The sequence below is a fragment of the Helianthus annuus genome, chromosome 14, assembly GCF_002127325.2.
Source record: "Helianthus annuus cultivar XRQ/B chromosome 14, HanXRQr2.0-SUNRISE, whole genome shotgun sequence".
Classification (NCBI taxonomy): Eukaryota; Viridiplantae; Streptophyta; class Magnoliopsida; order Asterales; family Asteraceae; genus Helianthus; species Helianthus annuus.
The window spans coordinates 166,840,208-166,859,844 of record NC_035446.2 but is presented as its reverse complement, the minus strand read 5'-3'; the positions used below and the strand labels follow the sequence as shown (position 1 = coordinate 166,859,844).

At 36.0% G+C, this 19,637-nt stretch overlaps 1 protein-coding gene and 2 long non-coding RNA genes across 7 annotated transcripts; 2 read left to right on the top strand and 1 right to left on the bottom strand.

Moving 5' to 3' along the window:
* The first annotated feature begins 1,681 nt into the window (after positions 1–1,681).
* On the top strand, positions 1,682–2,667 carry LOC110904884 (transcription factor MYB73). The gene has a single exon (XM_022150755.2). It carries the CDS (start codon positions 1,733–1,735, stop codon positions 2,462–2,464), a length of 732 nt encoding a protein of 243 aa, XP_022006447.1. The 5' UTR covers positions 1,682–1,732; the 3' UTR covers positions 2,465–2,667.
* Positions 2,668–5,135: 2,468 nt separating this feature from the next.
* LOC110904883 lies at positions 5,136–5,630 on the bottom strand. The gene is made up of 2 exons (XR_002572818.1): positions 5,418–5,630; positions 5,136–5,331 (listed from the first exon to the last, which is right to left on the bottom strand). It is a non-coding gene; the product is annotated as an uncharacterized LOC110904883 (long non-coding RNA).
* Positions 5,631–7,525: 1,895 nt separating this feature from the next.
* LOC110904881 lies at positions 7,526–11,853 on the top strand. Of its 5 annotated transcripts, XR_002572814.2 has the most exons (13): positions 7,527–7,943; positions 8,105–8,636; positions 8,711–8,813; positions 8,892–8,934; positions 9,112–9,177; positions 9,262–9,353; positions 9,685–9,759; positions 9,846–9,976; positions 10,052–10,117; positions 10,237–10,302; positions 10,397–10,519; positions 10,647–10,787; positions 11,660–11,853. It is a non-coding gene; the product is annotated as an uncharacterized LOC110904881 (long non-coding RNA). The 5 variants fall into 5 exon arrangements; XR_002572816.2 differs by having other exon boundaries at positions 7,526–7,943; positions 8,105–8,813; positions 8,892–8,922; XR_002572813.2 differs by having other exon boundaries at positions 7,526–7,943; positions 8,105–8,813.
* Positions 11,854–19,637: the final 7,784 nt, after the last annotated feature.

Sequence of the window (19,637 nt, the reverse complement as noted above, 5' to 3'; positions counted from 1 at the left end):
GGCGCTGTGGCCAAGGTCGACTATTCGACCGCCGCCAGCCCCTTGGCTCTCCCAGATGCGCGGAAACCCGACCTCCACCCGCTCGAAGGCACGACAGTGGAATAAACGGTAAAACCTTGCCTCCCATCCAAGACGAACCGGCATAACCCGTATTCGCCTTTCACCTGAATGCCAAAATAATGGGTTATTAATTCTATAGCAATTGTGTAGTTGTGTGTCAGTTTTGTAGTAGTTACACATTAGTGGCTTTAATAGTTACATATCACCGGAACACTATTTGTTGACTAGCATGCTTTTGGAATAACAAACTTATGTGTCATATTTATATAACGTGTTGTGCAAGTCAATGAGTTAAGAGAGGGATAATAGTTGTGCATAGATAGGTTTTCACATTGGTCCATAACTATAACAACTACCAAGACATGTGAACTTGGTTTAAAAAAAAGAGAGTGTACCGAGCCGATAGGGTACCAAGCCGAGGCGTGAAACACACCACTTTTCGTATGCGAGACACAATAAATTTGTATAATCTCTTTTATATTTTTCATACGTTTTTAGCATCATCTACATAAATTTTAGCTATAAATAAGCTTTATAAATAGTTTAATATTAAAATAATGTATAATATTTTAAGCTATTTGTGCAACATCTTAATGTACAACACCTTCCTCGAATGAAAGACATTTCTCATGTCGCTTTTTTGTGCACTTTTGCATCTTAAGTGTGTCGTATATTTTGTGCCTCAAGTACACCTTTTGTACACTATAAGCCTCACCGGGTCAGAAGCACAAGACTCCAAAGCTTTTGCCTCGCACCTAGGTGCGTCTAAGTCGTGCTTTTTGTAACCAAACATATGAATTTATTTAGGGAAAATTACTAATATAGTCAAACTTGACAAAAAAATTCATAAATAGATATAGCATTTTAGTCTTTACCAAAGTAATCACCTCTCATTTGCTCCAACCAGAAGTTGTCAGCCAACGCCGCGTTGGCTGAGACAACTAGGATTTAGTCTACATTTAAAAAAAAAAAAAAACGTCAGCTAAGCCAATACACGTTTGGTGAAAGGCGTCGGCTCGGCCGTGCTTTTGGTGATCACTTTTCTATTATTGATAATTTTCATTCAACATTGAGTATTTTAGTAGTTTTTCCCATTTTTTAACATATTAATGTACAACTTAAACATACTAATTCATAAGACCATGAGTAGTGAGTTAACGTTCCAATGCCAAATCAGAATTGGCATTAAGGAGCGCCAATGACCTCTTCCGCCATTGCATTAACAGGTATCAAGACCATGAGAAACGGAGTCCAACCCCTTTTGACCTATCATGTTCTTTTTTTTTTACATTATATTTAGTTATTCTACTACATCTAGTAATTGCATGTTTAGTTATTACTCAAATGTTTAGCGTGACAATGATGCTAGTAATTTTAGTTAATCGACAAGGTATATTATACGAATTTAATGTTTAAGATTTGTAACATTAACTAATCAAGTGATATTGTTATGCATTAAATAATGTTAGTTACAAGTTGTAAATAAAAAAAAAAAAAAAAAAAAAAAAAAAAAAAAAAAAAAAACTAAAACAGACGCACGAGCAGTTTATGGGTCATGCCAACTACTCCCCTTCCAAAAACGGTTAAACCTAACCTCCCTTTTTCTTCTTCATAAACCCCCTCACCCCTCAACCGTTTCCATTCCAACATCTTCCTTCCAACAAACCACACCATGCCATTGCCATCTACTAAAAATGTCGATCCTCCTGCAGCCCTACCCCGCAAGATCAAGGGTTCCTGGAGCCCACAAGAGGACGCTACACTAGTAAAAATGGTTGAACAACACGGACCCAGAAACTGGTCCCTCATCAGCTCCAGAATCCCGGGCCGGTCCGGTAAATCATGCCGTCTACGCTGGTGCAACCAGCTAAGTCCCGATGTTGAACACCGTCCCTTTACACGCGAAGAGGATGACGTAATTGTTCGGGCACATGCTATACATGGGAACAAATGGTCCACTATTTCCAGGCTTCTGCCCGGGCGTACGGATAACGCGATTAAGAATTACTGGAATTCTACGCTTCGGAGACGGGGACTTACTGGGGAGGGGATGAAACGGGGGGCGGGGGATGGGTCGAGTGAGTCGACTCAGTCGGTTAACGGGTTGAAACGAAAGTGTTCTTGTACTTTTTTGGATAATAGTAGTTGTGATGAAGTGGAGACGGTGCTCACGCTTTTACCACCCGGGGAGATAAAAGCGGGGGAGGAAGTAACGGAAAAGGATGATGAGGTGGATAATGACGTGGATGGGAAATCGACGGTGGAGATGGATAATGCGTGTTTGGTGAGGATTATGAAGCGTATGATAGCGAAAGAGGTCCGGAGTTATATCGATGAGTTACGAGCCCAAGAAGGGATTTGTGTTACTCGTGGGCCTCGGTTCGGGCCTTCGGCCCAAAATTGAGATGAAATCTAAAGTTTAGCCCGAAAAAGTTAGGATCAGATGCTATATGTAATTTGTCTTTGTTTGAAACTTCTGTGGTTCTATTTTTAGATCATTGGGATGTTAGGTTCCCAATGTATTTTGGAATTTAGGTTTTTAAAGGTATTTGAATCTTGAGGAAGGTGAAATTTAATTTTAATGAAAATTTATATTTGGGTTGTAAATTTGTGAATAGAATTACAACATAAAAATGTTAAAAAAGATAAGTAGAGTAGATTTTCTATTTCTTTGCTTAGATAATCAGTATTCTTATATCTTTAGTTGTTTAGTTAATTTAAAAGGTCATCCATTTTTTTACGATTGGATATCAATAAGAATTCAATATCTTTAGCCGTGGTATATTTAGGATCGATATTTGGTTCATACTAATACTAGATAGTATTTGGATATAGTATAGTTACAGTTGACTATGTGTGTAGATTAAAACTGTGATGAAAATCATTATATAGTAAACTCAAAAGTGTGAAATCTTTGTCAAAAAGTATATATGATTTGCACACATCATATCGTCTTCATTTGGTTACATTGTTATCGGTCTTCTTCGTCTGGTTTCGTCTTCATTCAGTTTCGTTTTGGTATAAAGGTTGGGAAATCGATGTAAATGGCGTTGGAAGAAAGCGCTATTACATCACTGTCAGAGTGGAAAGGGATGTATTGCTTTACCAAACAAAACACAAATTTTAGAGGAAGTTAATTATTGTTTAAGGTTATTACGGTTCCATTGCGAAGTAAAATGAGCCTTAAGGCATTAGTTCCTTCTTCAAGTTAAAAGTCATATCAAGTTTCTACATTGTAAGGTAGTATATACCAAACTTACATCATTAGTTACGAAATTAACGAAAAATTGTATAAGTTTGCTCGACGAGAAACCGCGAAATCAAAAGCACTAGTATTTGATTCAAAGAAACACGAAAACTGCTTTAGTCCCATAACCTGTTGGCTGCAGTGAATCACCTTACTTTATAAATCTTAATAATTTATTGTATAATATTGTGTTTAAATCACCTTCCTTGTGTATAAGGAAATTTTGGAGTTCGTTTGTTTTTAAATTTTCGAGTGAAAAATAATTGACTAAGTGAAATCTAAAACTCTAGTTTTCGTGGGTGTGGACATGAACAACTCGTTAAACCTAAAACTCTTTTTTACAAATTATTAAACTAAAATTATACGTTTACAACACAAAAATACAAATTATTTAAAATAACTATGATTAAACTACCAATCTAGTTTAAGTTGTAACATAAAACATTTTAGTGATTTGGTACATAAGTTGATGTTAACACTTCTAAATCCAATGGAAGCATGTAATAAAACACTCATCCAGATAAGGTACATCACTAAATCTACTGATACTGCAGGTTGTATATACAAATTACTTTCATCTGATAAATACTTGCATACCATTTATGCAACGATAATGAGATAATGATAGACGTAAAAAAGAAAAGTTATGTACCGGTGTATTACATGCACAATGTAGACTTTATATGTAACTGAACAGTACTTGTCATACAACGATGAATATTGAAGTGTGGATAATGATCAAAAGCTAGGTGTCCTGCTAGGACGTAGGAACTAAATGAACCGAGAAACAAACAACCAAACACTCAACGCTTTTTAATATGGTATATGGTATTAGCTTGGTTTAAAAAAGCGAAAAGCGCACAAAAGCGATGATGTCTAAAACCGATTTTTAAAAGCAAAGCGCAAAAGCAGTGAGCTTTTCGTACGCAAAGCACAAAGTGATTATATAATTTATTTTATATATCCCATAAGTGTTTAGCATCCAATACCTATGATTTAGCTATAATTAAGCTTTATATATGATTTAAAATGAAAAAAAAAACATAAATGTACAGCATAAAAAACCTGTTGTACAACATTCAGAAGCATAGAAACACCCCATGTACGAAAGGCGTGCGCCTCAGCTGCGCCTTAGGTCAATTTTCACCCTAAAATAAGCACCTCAGCTGCGCTTCTTGTACATCGTGCGCCTTACGTCACACAAGGCGATGGGGTTTGCGCCTAGATGCGCTTTGTGCTTAAGCGCGCTTTTTAAACCAAGGGGATTAGCTGTGACATCTTTAATTTCACAAAAAAAAAAACTATTGTCTTTGTTATCTACAAATAGCTAACGCTTTATTTTTCAGTTGCTTAAGTGGAAAATTCCTGATAAGCTTGCTTAAGAGTGTTACATTAGCGATGACATAAACAGCCTAAACTATGTAACATCTCACATACATTAGTTAACAAGTACGCCCAAATATTGAAAATCTAGCGTAAAATAAAAGCCTCGATTATAGACAGAGGCGCAGAGCAGTAATCAATAATCACCAAAGCAATTATGTTTTTTTTTCTGCTAAACAAATATAAATAGCAGATTCATAGCAGTATAATGACAGCCAAAATCAAGTAACTTTAAATTAGAAATTTCCTTTCCATTCACACATTATATCAAACAGTTGGTATGCACTAGGTAAGAGGTAGCTTATAATGGCACATATCAGAAATATATAATTCAAATAGAATCTGAAAAACTTGAGTGTGATACCATCATATTGAATTATAATCCAAGAAAGAATATGATTGAATAAACTACTGATGCATAAATGTAAACAACCAACACAACACATATGAAATAAAACGGTATGATTATAATCTCGGTATCCAAATAACAATCCAACTAAAGAGTAGGAGAAATCCAAACAAACAACATAAAACAGAAACTAATACGATACCGATGATGATTAGCAACAAACAGATTACTTAGATCTCTGCCTCATCTTTCGGCGCTTCCTCTTCAATCTCCTCATTCTCTTCTTCTTCCACTGAAATTGACCGATTTCAATGTATACAAATTAAAACGACGGGTATAGGAATAGAGCAGATAATAATTCAGATCATGAAAACATACCTTGGCTCTCATGGTGATCGGAAAGCGTAAGTTTTACCCTTTTCTGGTTAGATTATGAAACCCTAGCCGACGGTGTGAAACTGTGATGAGATTGATTGTGTGGAAAAGGGGTGTGGCGTAGTATTTAGGGAACCCTAAATCTTCATGGATTATGGGCCTGGGTTTGTAGAGTGTCGGGTTACGTTTTACATTGAAGCCCAAATTGTTTGGGTGTTTTTTCTTTTGTTTTTTTTTTTTTAATTTAATTTAAACTACTACAAACACAAGATTGTGAAGCCTTTCAATTGGGCAAAAAGGGCAGCAGGAGTAATAGTGTCTGGCAGCTGTCTGGCACTCCTCTATTAGTCCAACAAAATTACGATTTTATCCTGCTTTAAAATTACGATTTTGTCATCAGTTCAAATTTATGTTTTCACCCCCGCTTAAAAATAAATTTACGCTTTTGCTCCTAGCTAAATATTTCAATTTGACCCACGGTTAAAAAATTACGATTTTGCCCCGTTCCAACCCTTAAAAATACAATTTTCCCATCAGTTCAAAATTATGTTTTTACCCCAATTTAAAAATAAACCTACGCTTTTGCTCCTGGCTAAAAATTCCAATTTTGCTCTCGGTTCAAAATTACGATTTTGACCCGTATAAATTTATAGTTTTGCCATTAGTTTTTTTTCTCACAGCCAAGTTACGCTTTTACCCTCAACTTAACTTTAGATTTTCCCCATCGTTTTTGTTTGTTTTCTTGGTGACATTACAATTTTGCCCCGAGTGTAAAATTACAGTCGTGCCGGCAACTTCCTGGCACTCCCTCGTTGGTCCATTTAGTTTACAATTTATCCCCGAATTAAAATTATGATTTAGCCCTCAGTTAAAAATTACGTTTTTCCCATCGTTTTAGTTTTTTTACCAAAACTATAAAGGTTTTTTTGTTTTAATTGGTTTACTCGATTTAATTTTTTTTCGTCTCAAGGAGTTGCCTAACACTAGCTCATTAGTCCTGAAAAATTACAGTTTTGCCTCGAGCCCAAAATTACGATCTTATCATCGTTTTTGTTTTTTTTTTTCCTAGAAAAATTATAGTAGTCTTTTGTTAATTGGTTGACAATTATTCTGTCATCGCCCCGCAACACGGGCGGGGCATCTACTAGTTAATTACAATTTACAAATTATCTATATCTATATAACTATATAATACATTTCCAATGGACACAAAAGTAACTTAACCCCTAATTTTTAAGATAGCAGACTAAAAGACTTAGGTGGTGTTTGTTTTTTTTCAAAAAGAGCTTCCTGCCTCTTCTGTCTGCACCGTGCAGACGCGGGAATATGTTTAGCCTCAAAAGAGTGTTTGTTTTTTTTTTTTTGAGAAGTGCTTCCTGTCTCTCCCCAGCCTCTTCATGAGGAAGTGATAAAACCAAAGCTTCTCCAAGAAGAGGTTTACCTCTTCTTGGCACCACCTCCACCTCCACCCATGCTCCGCCCCTGCTCCGCCACCACCACCACTGCTCCGCCACCATCATCATCATCATCACCACCCCTGCTCCGCCACCACCACCTCCACTCCGCCACCACCTCCGCTGCTCCGCCACCACCACCACTGCTCCGCCATCATCATCATCATCACCACCTCCGCTGCTCCAGCCTCCACTCCGCCATCACCTCTGCTCCACCTCCACTCCGCCACCACCTCCGACATCATCATCAACATCACAAACAAAACCCCCACATCAACATCACGGTCGTTTTGTTCGATTCGTTGCAGGCTCGGTGGTTGTGATGATGGCGGTGGAGGTGGTGACGGTGGTTGTGATGATGGCGGTGGTGAAGTGGTGGCGGTGGTGATGATGGCGGTGGTGCAGATTGTAGAGAGAGAGTAGAGAGAGAGTAGAGAGAGAGTGGAGGTGCAGATTGTCTGTGTGGTGTGTGTTAAAACCTAGAAGAAGAAGAGGTTTTATATAAAAGAAAAAACAAACCCTCTTCTCCTTACAGACTGAAGACATTTGGTCCACCTCTTCTCCTGCAGATGCCTGCAGATGTGGCCTGCAGCAGAAGAGGTTTTCAAGAAAAAAAAAACAGACAGCACCTATAAAACCTATATTTTTACATTTTTCTTCCCATTTTATCCTCCTATCCTTACAATCGACAGCCAACATCATCAGTTTCTTCATTGAATCGACAGCCACCATCATACCAGCAATTGAATTCCCTGAATTGTTTCTACCTTTACCAGATTCTTCAACTCAATCTCAAATTTAAGGCCAATTGAATGTCCATTGAATTCCCATCAGTTGTGAATGTCGATTGAATTTCCATTGAGGCCATGCATTTATCGATTCATGAATATGCGATTAATGGTACCACTCCTTCGATGTATTAGTTAAAGAGGGAGAGAGAGTGAAGACTGGAGAATACGGAGAGAGGGGAGCAGGCCAAGGCCCTCCGGCAACGGTGACATCGATGACAGCTACGATACTAATCTCACCGCTATCTCCTCTACCTTTTGATTGATTTGATTATTTATTCAATTTTGTATGGTTCAAGATCATATCCTCTTTTCAGTTTACTGATCAATTATGTAGTTTACAATATGGGTTTTGAATATTGTAGCTTATGTGATGTGGATTTGGTTTAATTTGAAGAGATTGATCAGAATTAGATTTGAAATTGATGGGTATGTGTGGATTTTACAGGGTTTGAACTCAAATGGAGGGTGTAGTTCAGTTGGAATTTGGAGATGATGAAGATGAGTTTAGAATTTATTGTGGAGATGAGGATGAGTTGGAAGAAGTGTCGATTGTTGGGGATATGGATGACGGCGGTGGTTTGGGTTTCTGGTAGCAACAGCGAAGAAGAAGAGCGGGGTGGTGGTGATGTCTACGGTGATGATGATGATGGTTTTGTTTGACATAGAGAATGATGGTGGTGGTTGTGATTAATGGTGATGAAGACAGTGTCATATGGTTCCAGTCATGGTGGATGTCTGCGGCGAAGACACTCTCCGCCTAAACCGAAGAACAAGCTAAAAGACAAAAACTTCAACACCCGCAAAAACTCGGGAAAGTGGAACCGAGTAAACTTATGAGTGACACGACGGTCGACAGGTTTTTAAGGTATCATGTACAAGGATTCAAGAAGCCTTTTGTTGAGAAGTTTCCAGCATGTTCCGTTTCAGCAAGAAGGCATATTGATTCATGTACTACGATATAAGATGTTCAGGGGATGGTTAGCCTGTTTCTCTCTTTTTTTGTCCTTTTTTTTTCTCATTTCCAAATAATGTTTATTATATTAATATGAAGGTTTCTTACAATGTCGTTTATGTTGAACTGGATGAGTTTTGGAAAAGCTGCACATGATTTGGTCATGCGTATGTAGAAAATAGACGGTGATAACTATCCTGAGGTGCTAACCCTAATGTCAAATTTTTATTATACATTCATGTGTATTTTTACTGATTTGTTATTTTTTGTTTCTAACCAGACATTGCATCAGATGTACATCATCAATGCTGGTACAAAAAAAGGTTAAATGTATAGTTGACCATGACTATGACCATCTTTTTAACTGATTGACTTTTAAACCTTTGTAAAAACATAATATTGGTACAAAAAATCATGTACAATGGTTCAAAAAGTCAATTAATTGAATCTTTTCCATTTCTTATAAATGTAATGGGTTTCTCAATCATAGAAAATTACAGGTTCTAGGAAACAGATATCAGAATACATTGTTAGAAGCTATTGACGCGAGGATCGTGGATTTGTTTGTATGCATTCTGTTTTCCATATTGCTTTAGTTTACATTAATCCTTGTGCGCTAAACGCCGCTTACATTTTGCTTCTTATAATAGCCAACTGCCAGATTTTCTTGGTGGAACGTGTTCTTGCCCGAATGAAGGTGGATGTCTTAGATCAGATAAGGAATGATTTGGAATTGATGAAGGTATGTTTCATGTGTTGTTTTGTGAAAGTGGCCAAAAGTATATTTTCGTACAACCCCCTAAATCATTTAAAACATTTAGATTAGAGTAAAACACCATTTTTGTCCTTGAGGTTTGGCCACTTTTGCAACTTTCGTCCACTTTAAAAGCGGACATTCGAGTAGCGTCGTCACTGCCATCTACACGTTTAGTTTTGTGGCAGTCATTAGAGAATCAAATTCCACATAACGTCCCTCCGTTTTGGAGAAGCTTCTTTTTCTTTCATATTTTAAGAACCAATATGGTTCATCTGAGATCTGTACAAATGGTTTTTGTGTTTGACATGTTATACAGATAGAACTTGCCCGAAAGTATAATGAACTAGACCTCTTTATGAATGAAGAACATCCTCAGTTTCATTTGGTCAAGGTAAATTGTCATAGTCAAAACTTTTAACAGTCCATCATGATCAAACAAGATATGTCACCGACTCACCGTTACTTTTTTACTTTCAGATGGAGGTTGCAAAGTCCCGAGACAAACAACTTGTTCAGCTATTTGGATCAGGAGTTGGCATTCACCATGCAGGGATGTTGCGTGCTGACAGAGGGTTAACTGAACGCCTTTTTCTGATGGATTGTTGAAGGTACACAGATCTTTATTTGACTTGCTTCTGTATCTTTATTGCTATTCCTCCTAATGTGCCACCATTCTTTTTCAGGTCTTAGTTTGTACAACAACTTTGGCATGGGGAGTCAATCTACCTGCACGCACTATTATGATTAAGGTTGTTAAGAAGGCTACTATTTATCACAAACATTCAAATTTGAATTCAAGTTCATTCGGTTTAATGAACCCTTTATATCTTTTATTTGTTTATTAATCACAATAAACACTTTGGTATAGGGGACTCAGCTGTACGATCTAAAGGCTGGTGGATGGCGAGATCTGGGCATGATGGATGTCATGCAGGTGCCGTTAATGTTCGCACTGATCTGTTATCAGCTTTTACTGTTTTTTGAGTTCTAATGTTGTTTTCTCCTGTCTATTATGTTGTGTGCTATAGATTTTTGGACGTGCTGGTAGACCTCGGTTTGATAAAAGTGGCGAAGGCATTATAATTACATCTCATGATAAGTTAGCTTACTATTTGCGACTGTTGACAAGTCAACTTCCCATTGAAAGTCAGGTAACTGCTTGTTCAGTCAGAAATTTATCTCAAATCGAATGTGGAAGCTCAAGTTTTTCTACAATTAGATTTCACACTGGAGCATTAAAATAATTTGACGTATAACTTATATTGGTTTTGTTGGCAGTTCATTAGCTCCTTGAAAGATAACCTAAATGTTGAGGTAACACCCCATAATGTGAAAGAAGCTTGTGCATGGCTCGGATACACGTACCTTTTCATAAGGATGAAAATGAATCCTTTGGCATATGGTATTGAATGGGATGAGGTATATTCATCTTAATGGCACCTACATATTGTTGTTTGATCTGCATTATCTGTATTGTTGTATTGCTTACCAAACATTATTCTTTTGACTTCTATTTCCTTGTGTGCTGATATCTTTAATAATCTTTTTTATGACTATATCTATTAGAATTTAGAAGGTATGCATGGTAACTGTTTTCAATTTGATAGGTTATCGCAGATCCCCATTCCTCATTCCTCAATCCATTTACATTTTAGTTTTTCTTTTTCCCCATGATAAACGGGTCGTAAACGGGCTAGCAGGTTGACATGATTAATTCACGGGTTAAACAAGTTGATACAAACACAATCGGTTTAATTAAATGGGTTATACCTGGTTGGTGTGAAATTTTTTTCTGATTATTTTTATATTTTTTTTAGATTTTTTTAAATTTTTTTGAATTTTTTGATCTTTTTTAATTTTTTAATTTTTTTGATTTTTAATTTTAATTTTAATTTTTATTTATTTATTTATTTATTTATTTATATTTTTAGCCAAATCAATCTTGACAAAAACCCATCTTGATCTAAACCCATTCTAACCCATTTCTTAATAAACCCATCCTAACCCATACCCATCCTAACCCATTATCCAAAGATGCCCAACCCACCTATTTTGCCACCCCTAAATATATGTATCTTTCTTGTGCCTATATGTTTGTTTACCTACCAGATGTATAAGAATGGCTGAAAACCAGCATAATGTTCGTCTTGAATCCCGATTTTGGATTATAAAATGATAACTATATAAATCGAATCCGTACATCGGTTTTGACAATTTGTTGATTGAATTCCTCTACAATATTTTTAGATATACAATATGAAAGCAAGATGAAAATTGTTACAAACTTGTAGGTACTAGGTAGCTGGCTGGCTAGACATGCTGCTTTTGAAGAAGATAAATTAAACCTTTCCTCAGGTGGATCACCAATGCAATAAAAAACATTTGTATTCTCAAAGTCTTCATCCGCAGTGTAATTGTACTCCCAATTAAAGAGTTACTTATAAACATTTGTAAAGTGAACTCATTCATACCCAAAATAGTGATATTTACATGTGTTAAAAGGATTGTTGATTCAATCTCATACGAGAAACATGTTTTGGAGTCGCAAGCAGCTGATGTGAGTGCATGTGAAAAGTTGTCCTAAGAAGCTGGCTCGATCTTGAAACGGCTTAAGGTGGTTGGAACGTATGTCGAACACAAGAAGCGAGTTTTAGTGACGCTATAATTTTTTGTGATATTAGTCGGGATACTCGCCGCAACGCGCGGGCATTCCAACTATTATTTATACACACACGTATATATGATTTTTTAATGTTTTAGGTTTAAGTTATGTTCTCGGCCCATATTATCGACTCCGCTGCAACGCGCGGGTTTCCCACTAGTTATATGAAAACAAGACATCAAAATAATTAAATATAAGTGTATATAAAATAAAACTATATACTAAAAAAATTAGAGAGATAAACTTAGATATACATACCAGTTTTGTCTAAATTAGAATGAAAAAAAAAATAAAACACAAGTATATAAGATATACTAAGTGAACCATATAACTTGGATCATCTTTTGGTGGAGTTTTGGTGTCATCATGCCTTGTAACCACACACATGAATAAAAACACCTACGTATTGTGTAGAACACGTACTTTTTTATTGAGTGTCGGTGACTGTGTAAACGGGATGGAGGTTGTTCAGCTTAGTCCGAACGTAGTGGGGCGGCATAATTGGGCGGTATGCCCTCATAGCGCCGGTATAGCGCCGGCACACCGCCACAAGGGGCGCCATCAATCGAATTTTTGGGGGTGGCGCGATAATTTTCGCGGCGCCATGCATTTGGTTTGTGTTCTCTCCACTCTCACAGAGATATATACATACATATATATGTATAATTTAAGGGTTTATTAAATAATTGGGTAATGATGAGGTAGGGGCGTTATGACTACGGGCTTAAATGCATAAGGCCCCATAACGCCCACACGCTGACGTGGCGTGCCACATGTCGCATAACGCCCCTTTGAGGGCTTTATGACTACACATGCCCTTAGGGTTGGCATCGTGCTTATCGGTTATTACGACTAGGAATTTTTTTTTTTTTCGTTAAAAGGTACCCCTTTAAGTTGTATTCATAAAGTCACCGTTTTCATATTCACGAAAATGAACTATTGTTTACGACTAGGAATGGAGATGCAATGAATGGACAGGATGATTAACAAATGATCGTGATTGTTGATATTTAAAACCAAACACATATGTGCATTAGTGACATTATCTTTAATGGCCTCAGAGACCACACTTCTCCTATATGTCTTGTGAATTCACGATGACTGATTCCAGCCGTTTACACCACTTTTTGGGCATTTAGATTAAACATGCTCGATGTGTGTTTTTTCTCAACAATCAACATCTTTACCCGTGAAAACATGCAACACTATAAACCCAACATCACACCTACAAACACAATTTAAAATTGAGTGCCACAACAAGTAACTTACTTAAGGACAACACTCTTTCTCGTAGCTTGGTCGGGGCCTTTCAATATTTGACCTTCATCCGGCCCAAAATTGCCTATGCAGTCCACCAAACATGCTTGTTTTATGTATGCACCTCGTGAGCCTCTCTTTAATTATCATAAACAGAAATTGAGGTACATCGAAGGAACTTTAGATCACGGCCTACATTTATCTCCCTTCAAATCGGTCAAACCCATGCCACATTCAGATGCCCGATTGGGAGATGGCCCAACACTAGACTGTCCACATCAGGTTATTGTGTCTTTATTAATGACAACTTGGTCTCTTGGTCATAAAAAATGTTAGCATACTATTTCTACATCAAGGGTCGAAGTCTAGTATCTTCTACTTGAGTTACATGCGCATATTCAACAAGTTTCCATTATCTATAGTGACAACATTTCGGCCATGTACCATAACACGTTTCAGCACCAGCGCGTATGAAACACGTTGAAACTTGAAATAAAGATTCATTTCATCCAAGAAAAACGTAAGCCTTGGTTCTATTCATCTATTATATGCTCTAGCTAGTATTTTCACAAAAGGATTATTCCAACAACTCTTTACTCGGTTCAAGTCCAATCTTTGCATTCGGTCGGCTACTGCTTTGACTATAGGGGCTATTGGTGACATATATTACTTGTGTTATTCTGTATATCCTTCATTAGTTTAGAAGATATAGTTATCATATTTTCACAAAAGGATTATTCCAGCAACTCTTAACTCGGTTCAAGTCCAATCTTTGCATTCGGTCGACTACTGCTTCGACTACAGGGGTTATTGGTGACATATATTACTTGTGTTATTTTGTATATCATTCATTAGTTTAGAAGATATAGTTATCATATTTGTTTTGTATGTAATTTGTATCTATATCATTTTCCATGTTAATGAAGATTATGGAATACTAAATATTTACAGTATCAAGTCGAACTAGGTTTACCAAAATATGAAGTTCTTACTCCCTTAAAAGTTAAAAGTACTAGTAGACAAGTAAACTGTGAATAAAATTATACAAGAATCAAATTTGATCACTGATATGACTATATAGATATCAAATTTGTGATTTTTGTGTTATTTGTTTTTTGTTTGTAAACCGATTTCATGGTATAATTTAGCGAATTTAAGCCTTAACCAGTTGGTATCACATATCTTAAATCCACGCCTATTACTGCCCCTTGCCCGTCACTCTTTTTTCAATCTCGAATTTAAGTAAAAAAAGGAATTTTGTTTAGACTTTACTTAAATTTCATATTGAATGTTGGTAGTTGGTTGATTATATAAATGTTTAGTATTTGATTGGGTCATGTTTAGTGACAAGTAGTTGTAATTGTAAATAAGAACACCTTGGTTATCTTGACGATCGTTATATCTGATTCTATTTATTTATTATTATTATGGACTTTTTCTTAAGAGCAAATATCATAAAAAAACAACACACTTTATTTCCCATAAAAGTCCTTCCACTTAAAAAACCAAGATACTTTCTTTTTTGTTTCATAAAAATCCCTCAACTTTTTTTTTCACATAAAAAACCAACATACTTTATACTTTGTACATGAAAAACGACATAATTTCTACTATTGACATAAAAAATCTCTTAATTATAATCGGAAGAAATCAAGAAAACATTAATTGACAAATTATGTTATACTTTTTAACGATTTAAATTAAACATACCATTTTATATGTTTTTTTTATTTTAGTTTATTTTAAGTTATGTCATCCACGCTCGTGAATTTATTATATGTTTTCCGAATAATATTTATCGAATTTAAAATGGAAAAGAAATAACAAATGTTGAACATACTTTGGTTGTCATATATCCAGCTTAAAACATTAATTCATTTCAATTGTTTTCTACCGTAATATCAATAACTAAAAAAATATTCACAATTTTGTTCAAGTTTAATATTTGAAGGGACTTTTAGTTTTGTACTAAACTAGTAAGATTACCCGCGCTACACTGCGGGGTTTTGATCAATTTCTATTTTGGTTCAATATAGCAGTTGAAAGAAATATGCTTAAAAGAATATCTACACTTGTTTATATTCATTGAAAATGGAAAAGTAGACGCTATCTTTAATATAACTTTATTGAAAATTTACGTCAAAATGTAAACCAACTTAAATTTATACCGACACGTGTATAAAAAAGCACGTAAGAAAATATTGTTCTTTTAAGTTAAAGAATGGCATGTCGCATTGCGGCGGTGTTGAACGTAAAGTGTCTCGAATTTATATCGTCTAATGAGAAGTTAAAAACGTATTATATTTGACTCAAGTCGTTTTCGAACAAAATTTACGTCAAAACGTAAACCAATTGAAAACGTATATAAAAATAAGCAAGGAAACATATTATATTTGACCCGACTCATCTATGAAAAAAATATAAAATTTACGTCAAAACGTAGAACAACTGAAAACGTACACAATAATAAGCATAAGAGCATATTATATTTGATCAAACTTATTTTCGGGAAAATTTACGTCGAAACGTAAATCAACTTGAATTTACACCAACACGATATAAACACGTAAAACTTGATCACAAAATCTTTAGAAAGGTAAGGAGTTGTAAATGTTAATGCTAAAAAAAATTTAGGGATAAAAATAAAAAAAAAGTACAAAAAGAAAAAAAGAAAAAAAACTGAAAACACTTTTCATAAAAGTTTCTAATTGTATTATATTTAATTAATTAATTATATTGTTAATTTTTAGTTAGTGACCGTTATAGAAAATAACATTTTTTAGTTTTTAACTCAACTAAGAAATTATTTTCTTGGTTTTAGTTACAAAGGATTGTAAAATAAAAAAGTTTTTTTTTTTTTTAACTTCTTAGGTTTTAACTTTCGAACCTGATTTCTTGTTTTTAATATTAATAGTTAGATTTTAACGAACAACCACATTTGCCCTCTAAAAGATTTGAACTGACAACCTCGAGTATACCACTTTCCACTAGGATATCTTCTAGAGGATTTCGTAACTTATTCACCAGCCACAAAATTAGCGATTGAAAGTTGGCCACGAGTTAAACTATGCCAGATATAACCACTAGTGTACTAGTCTTATAATTGCTAGAGGATATATAATTGAGATCGAATCGACGTGAACGATTGGAAATTGAAAAGACAAATTCCCTCAAATTTGCCATAATAGTTGAAATTGATTTATGGTGCGCACCTTTTTTCCATAACTGAATGAATATTTGTCAAGTAAAGAACCTTAAGAATGGGACACCCACAATGGGTGGTGTCTAGTCGCGATTTAATTGACACATATATGTGCATGCTAATCGGCCATCAATGTAAACATCGATGATCATTGGTCATATCCGTCCATCAATCTTAATAGGCAATTCGAATCGTCACACACTGATTAATCGGCTAATTTTGAATTTATTAAAATTGTATTAGCCGGCATCTCCAACCACCCCTTTAGCCATCTCCATTTTGTGTCAGTATTGCGCTTTTTTTAGACGAACACTACCCTTGACGTGGCGTCTAACACCATCTCTCTGTTAATATTTTCGGCGACTTTAAAACTTAAGTAAAGAAGATGACAACCACCTCTTCACATCTGAAACTTTTGTTACGCACGCCACACCAAACACTATAAGTATTTTCGACAACCTGTAAAACTTTTGTTATGCACCATATCAAATACTATATATATATATTAATTGTCCTAGTAGGATTTTGATATTTCTTTTTCCTTATTATAGTACGCGATTTAACATTCAATCTAGAATTTAACATAACTATATATTCAACGGACGTCCATCATTCCATCACATGAGGCACATGTGTAAAGGTAGATTTTTTTTACTGACAAAGGTTATATTGTTTCTATTTCTAAACTACATTAATAAATACAAAATCACATCTCATGTCAGGATTTCATCCCTAATATTTTCTTCAAGAGTCAAGAACCTTTATTACCCAACTATTACTGGAATGGCCGCAAACTGTATGGATGATATTCGTAATTTAGATAACATATATAACCTACGGACAAAAGGTAAAATTTTGAGATATCAATTACACTTGGCTAATCCGAGTAATACTAACAAAAAAATACCAGCCAGGGGCTTTGCCCCTTGGACCCCGCCAGGGGCTGCCGCCCCTTGGACCTTGCTCCCAGGGGCGCTGCCCCCGGACTCCCGCCAAGGGGGTGTTGCCCCCTTGAAACCCCCGTAGAGTACGGGCTCCGCCCGTACACTTCGAATTATAATAACTCAAACAAGCGTGCGCTCCCGCACCTCCTAACTTGCTTGATGTGTATTATTATTCGCTTTGATCACCAAGTCAATCCCCCGATTATACTAAAATATCTAACATTCGTCCCCCATTTTAGCGTAATCCTTGATTAACTTAAACAAATTCACAATAATCAAACTTATGCATAAATGAAATATCGCGACGATTGAATTTCACATTAGTATATTACACATTCCAAATATTTGAATATAGGGGTGTCGCTAAGGATTGAACCCTTTCTATTCAGTGAATACATGAAGATAATATACACACACGTTTACATACTCTAATGTTCTTTCTTGACACTATTTTTACTAGCCTGTGTCCCATCCTTCAATGAACATATCAAAGCCAAGTCTTAGCTTCTTGAAGCGGCTAAACTTCATGCTCATATAGGTAGCTCTTTATTCTTGCACCTGCATATGCAATTTTTCAAAGAACTATTAAGAAGAAAACCTTCAACCTCTTTTAACGTGCAGGTCTGAACACATACCTTGGGATGATGCTACTAATGTGTTTCAATTTCTAGATGTTACGCTTTCCATTTTGAATTCAGCACCTAACGTCATATTAGGTGGGAATTGGGTATCTTAACACGAGAAATCTCAGGTGGACTTTAATCCCATCCCTACAGCCGCCTTGTGCACAAGATCTCTACATAACTCTTTGGTTAAGTGGTCGGCTAAATTCTGTTGAGTTCTCACAAATTCCACTGATATCACCCCTTGCGTGATGAGCTCACGAATCATGCTGTGTCTAACACCTAAGTGTCTAGACTTCCCATTATACACTTGGCTATAGGCCTTAGCCAAGGTAGCAGCACTATCACATCTAATAGATATTGGTGATATAGGTTTAGGCCACAATGGAATCTCATAAATCAAGTTTCTTAGCCACTCAGCTTCTTTGCCAGCTGCCGCTAATGCTACAAACTCAGACTCCATTGTCGAATCAGTAATGCAAGTCTGTTTCTTAGATGCCTAAGATATGGCACCTCATCCAAGCAGAAAAGTCCATCCACTCGCGGAAGAATGATCTTCCTTGTTGTTAATCCAACTTGCATCCGAATAACCTTCTAAAACCGAAGGAAATCCAGTATAGGTCAAACCATATTTCATGGTTCCTTTCAAGTACCTAAATACGCGATTCATTGCTTGCCAATGACTTGCACCTGGATTGCTAGTATACCTACTAAGTTTTCCAACAGCATAAGCTATATCCGGTCTAGTGCTAATCATGGCATACATGAGGGATCCAATGGCCCTTGAATATTCAAGTTGGCTTACAGCTACACCTTCATTAGGAACCCCTTCTAACCTAGAGAACACTTTACACCTTTTCCAAACAGCCAAAGCAACTTCACATTCAAAAAATAGATGATTATGACTATCCGGACATCTATTACATAAGGCACATTTCAGTTCCCCCTCATACCCCCAATTCAACAATCTATCTTGCGTTAATAATCTGTACTTAAAAGCCAACCAAATTATAAAAGCATGCCTTGGTATATTTTGACTAAACCAAACAATATCACTCCATCTCTTCTTTAGGCCCCCCAAGCACAAACTTTTATACACTCTTCTTACAGAAAATTCTTCTATACTACCATCATTCATCTTCCACATAAATTTATCATCCCTCATGAGATTAAACTGAGGAATCCCTGAACACATCAGCCACTCATATTTACTGTTCCATTCTTGAGGCAGCCTCCATCTAACCCCATCATATACCTCAGCCACTTTAGTATTAACATCATAACCAGTAGCTTTGATATCCCTTCTGCTTATCAAATTAGCCAATATGCCCTTTTCATGCCAGAGATCTTGCCAAACTCTAACTTTTTCACCATTACCAATAATAGCACAAAATTTTTCTCTAAACAAACTCCTATGCTGTAAAACCTGCTTCCAACTCCAAGAGTCACATCTCGATTCACTCACTTCCCAAATACTTTTTCCACAAAGCTTATATTCTTTCACCCATTTGATCCACATAGTATCTTTGTCAGAGAGAACATTCCAAATATGCTTTGACATTAGAGCAATATTCTGAATTT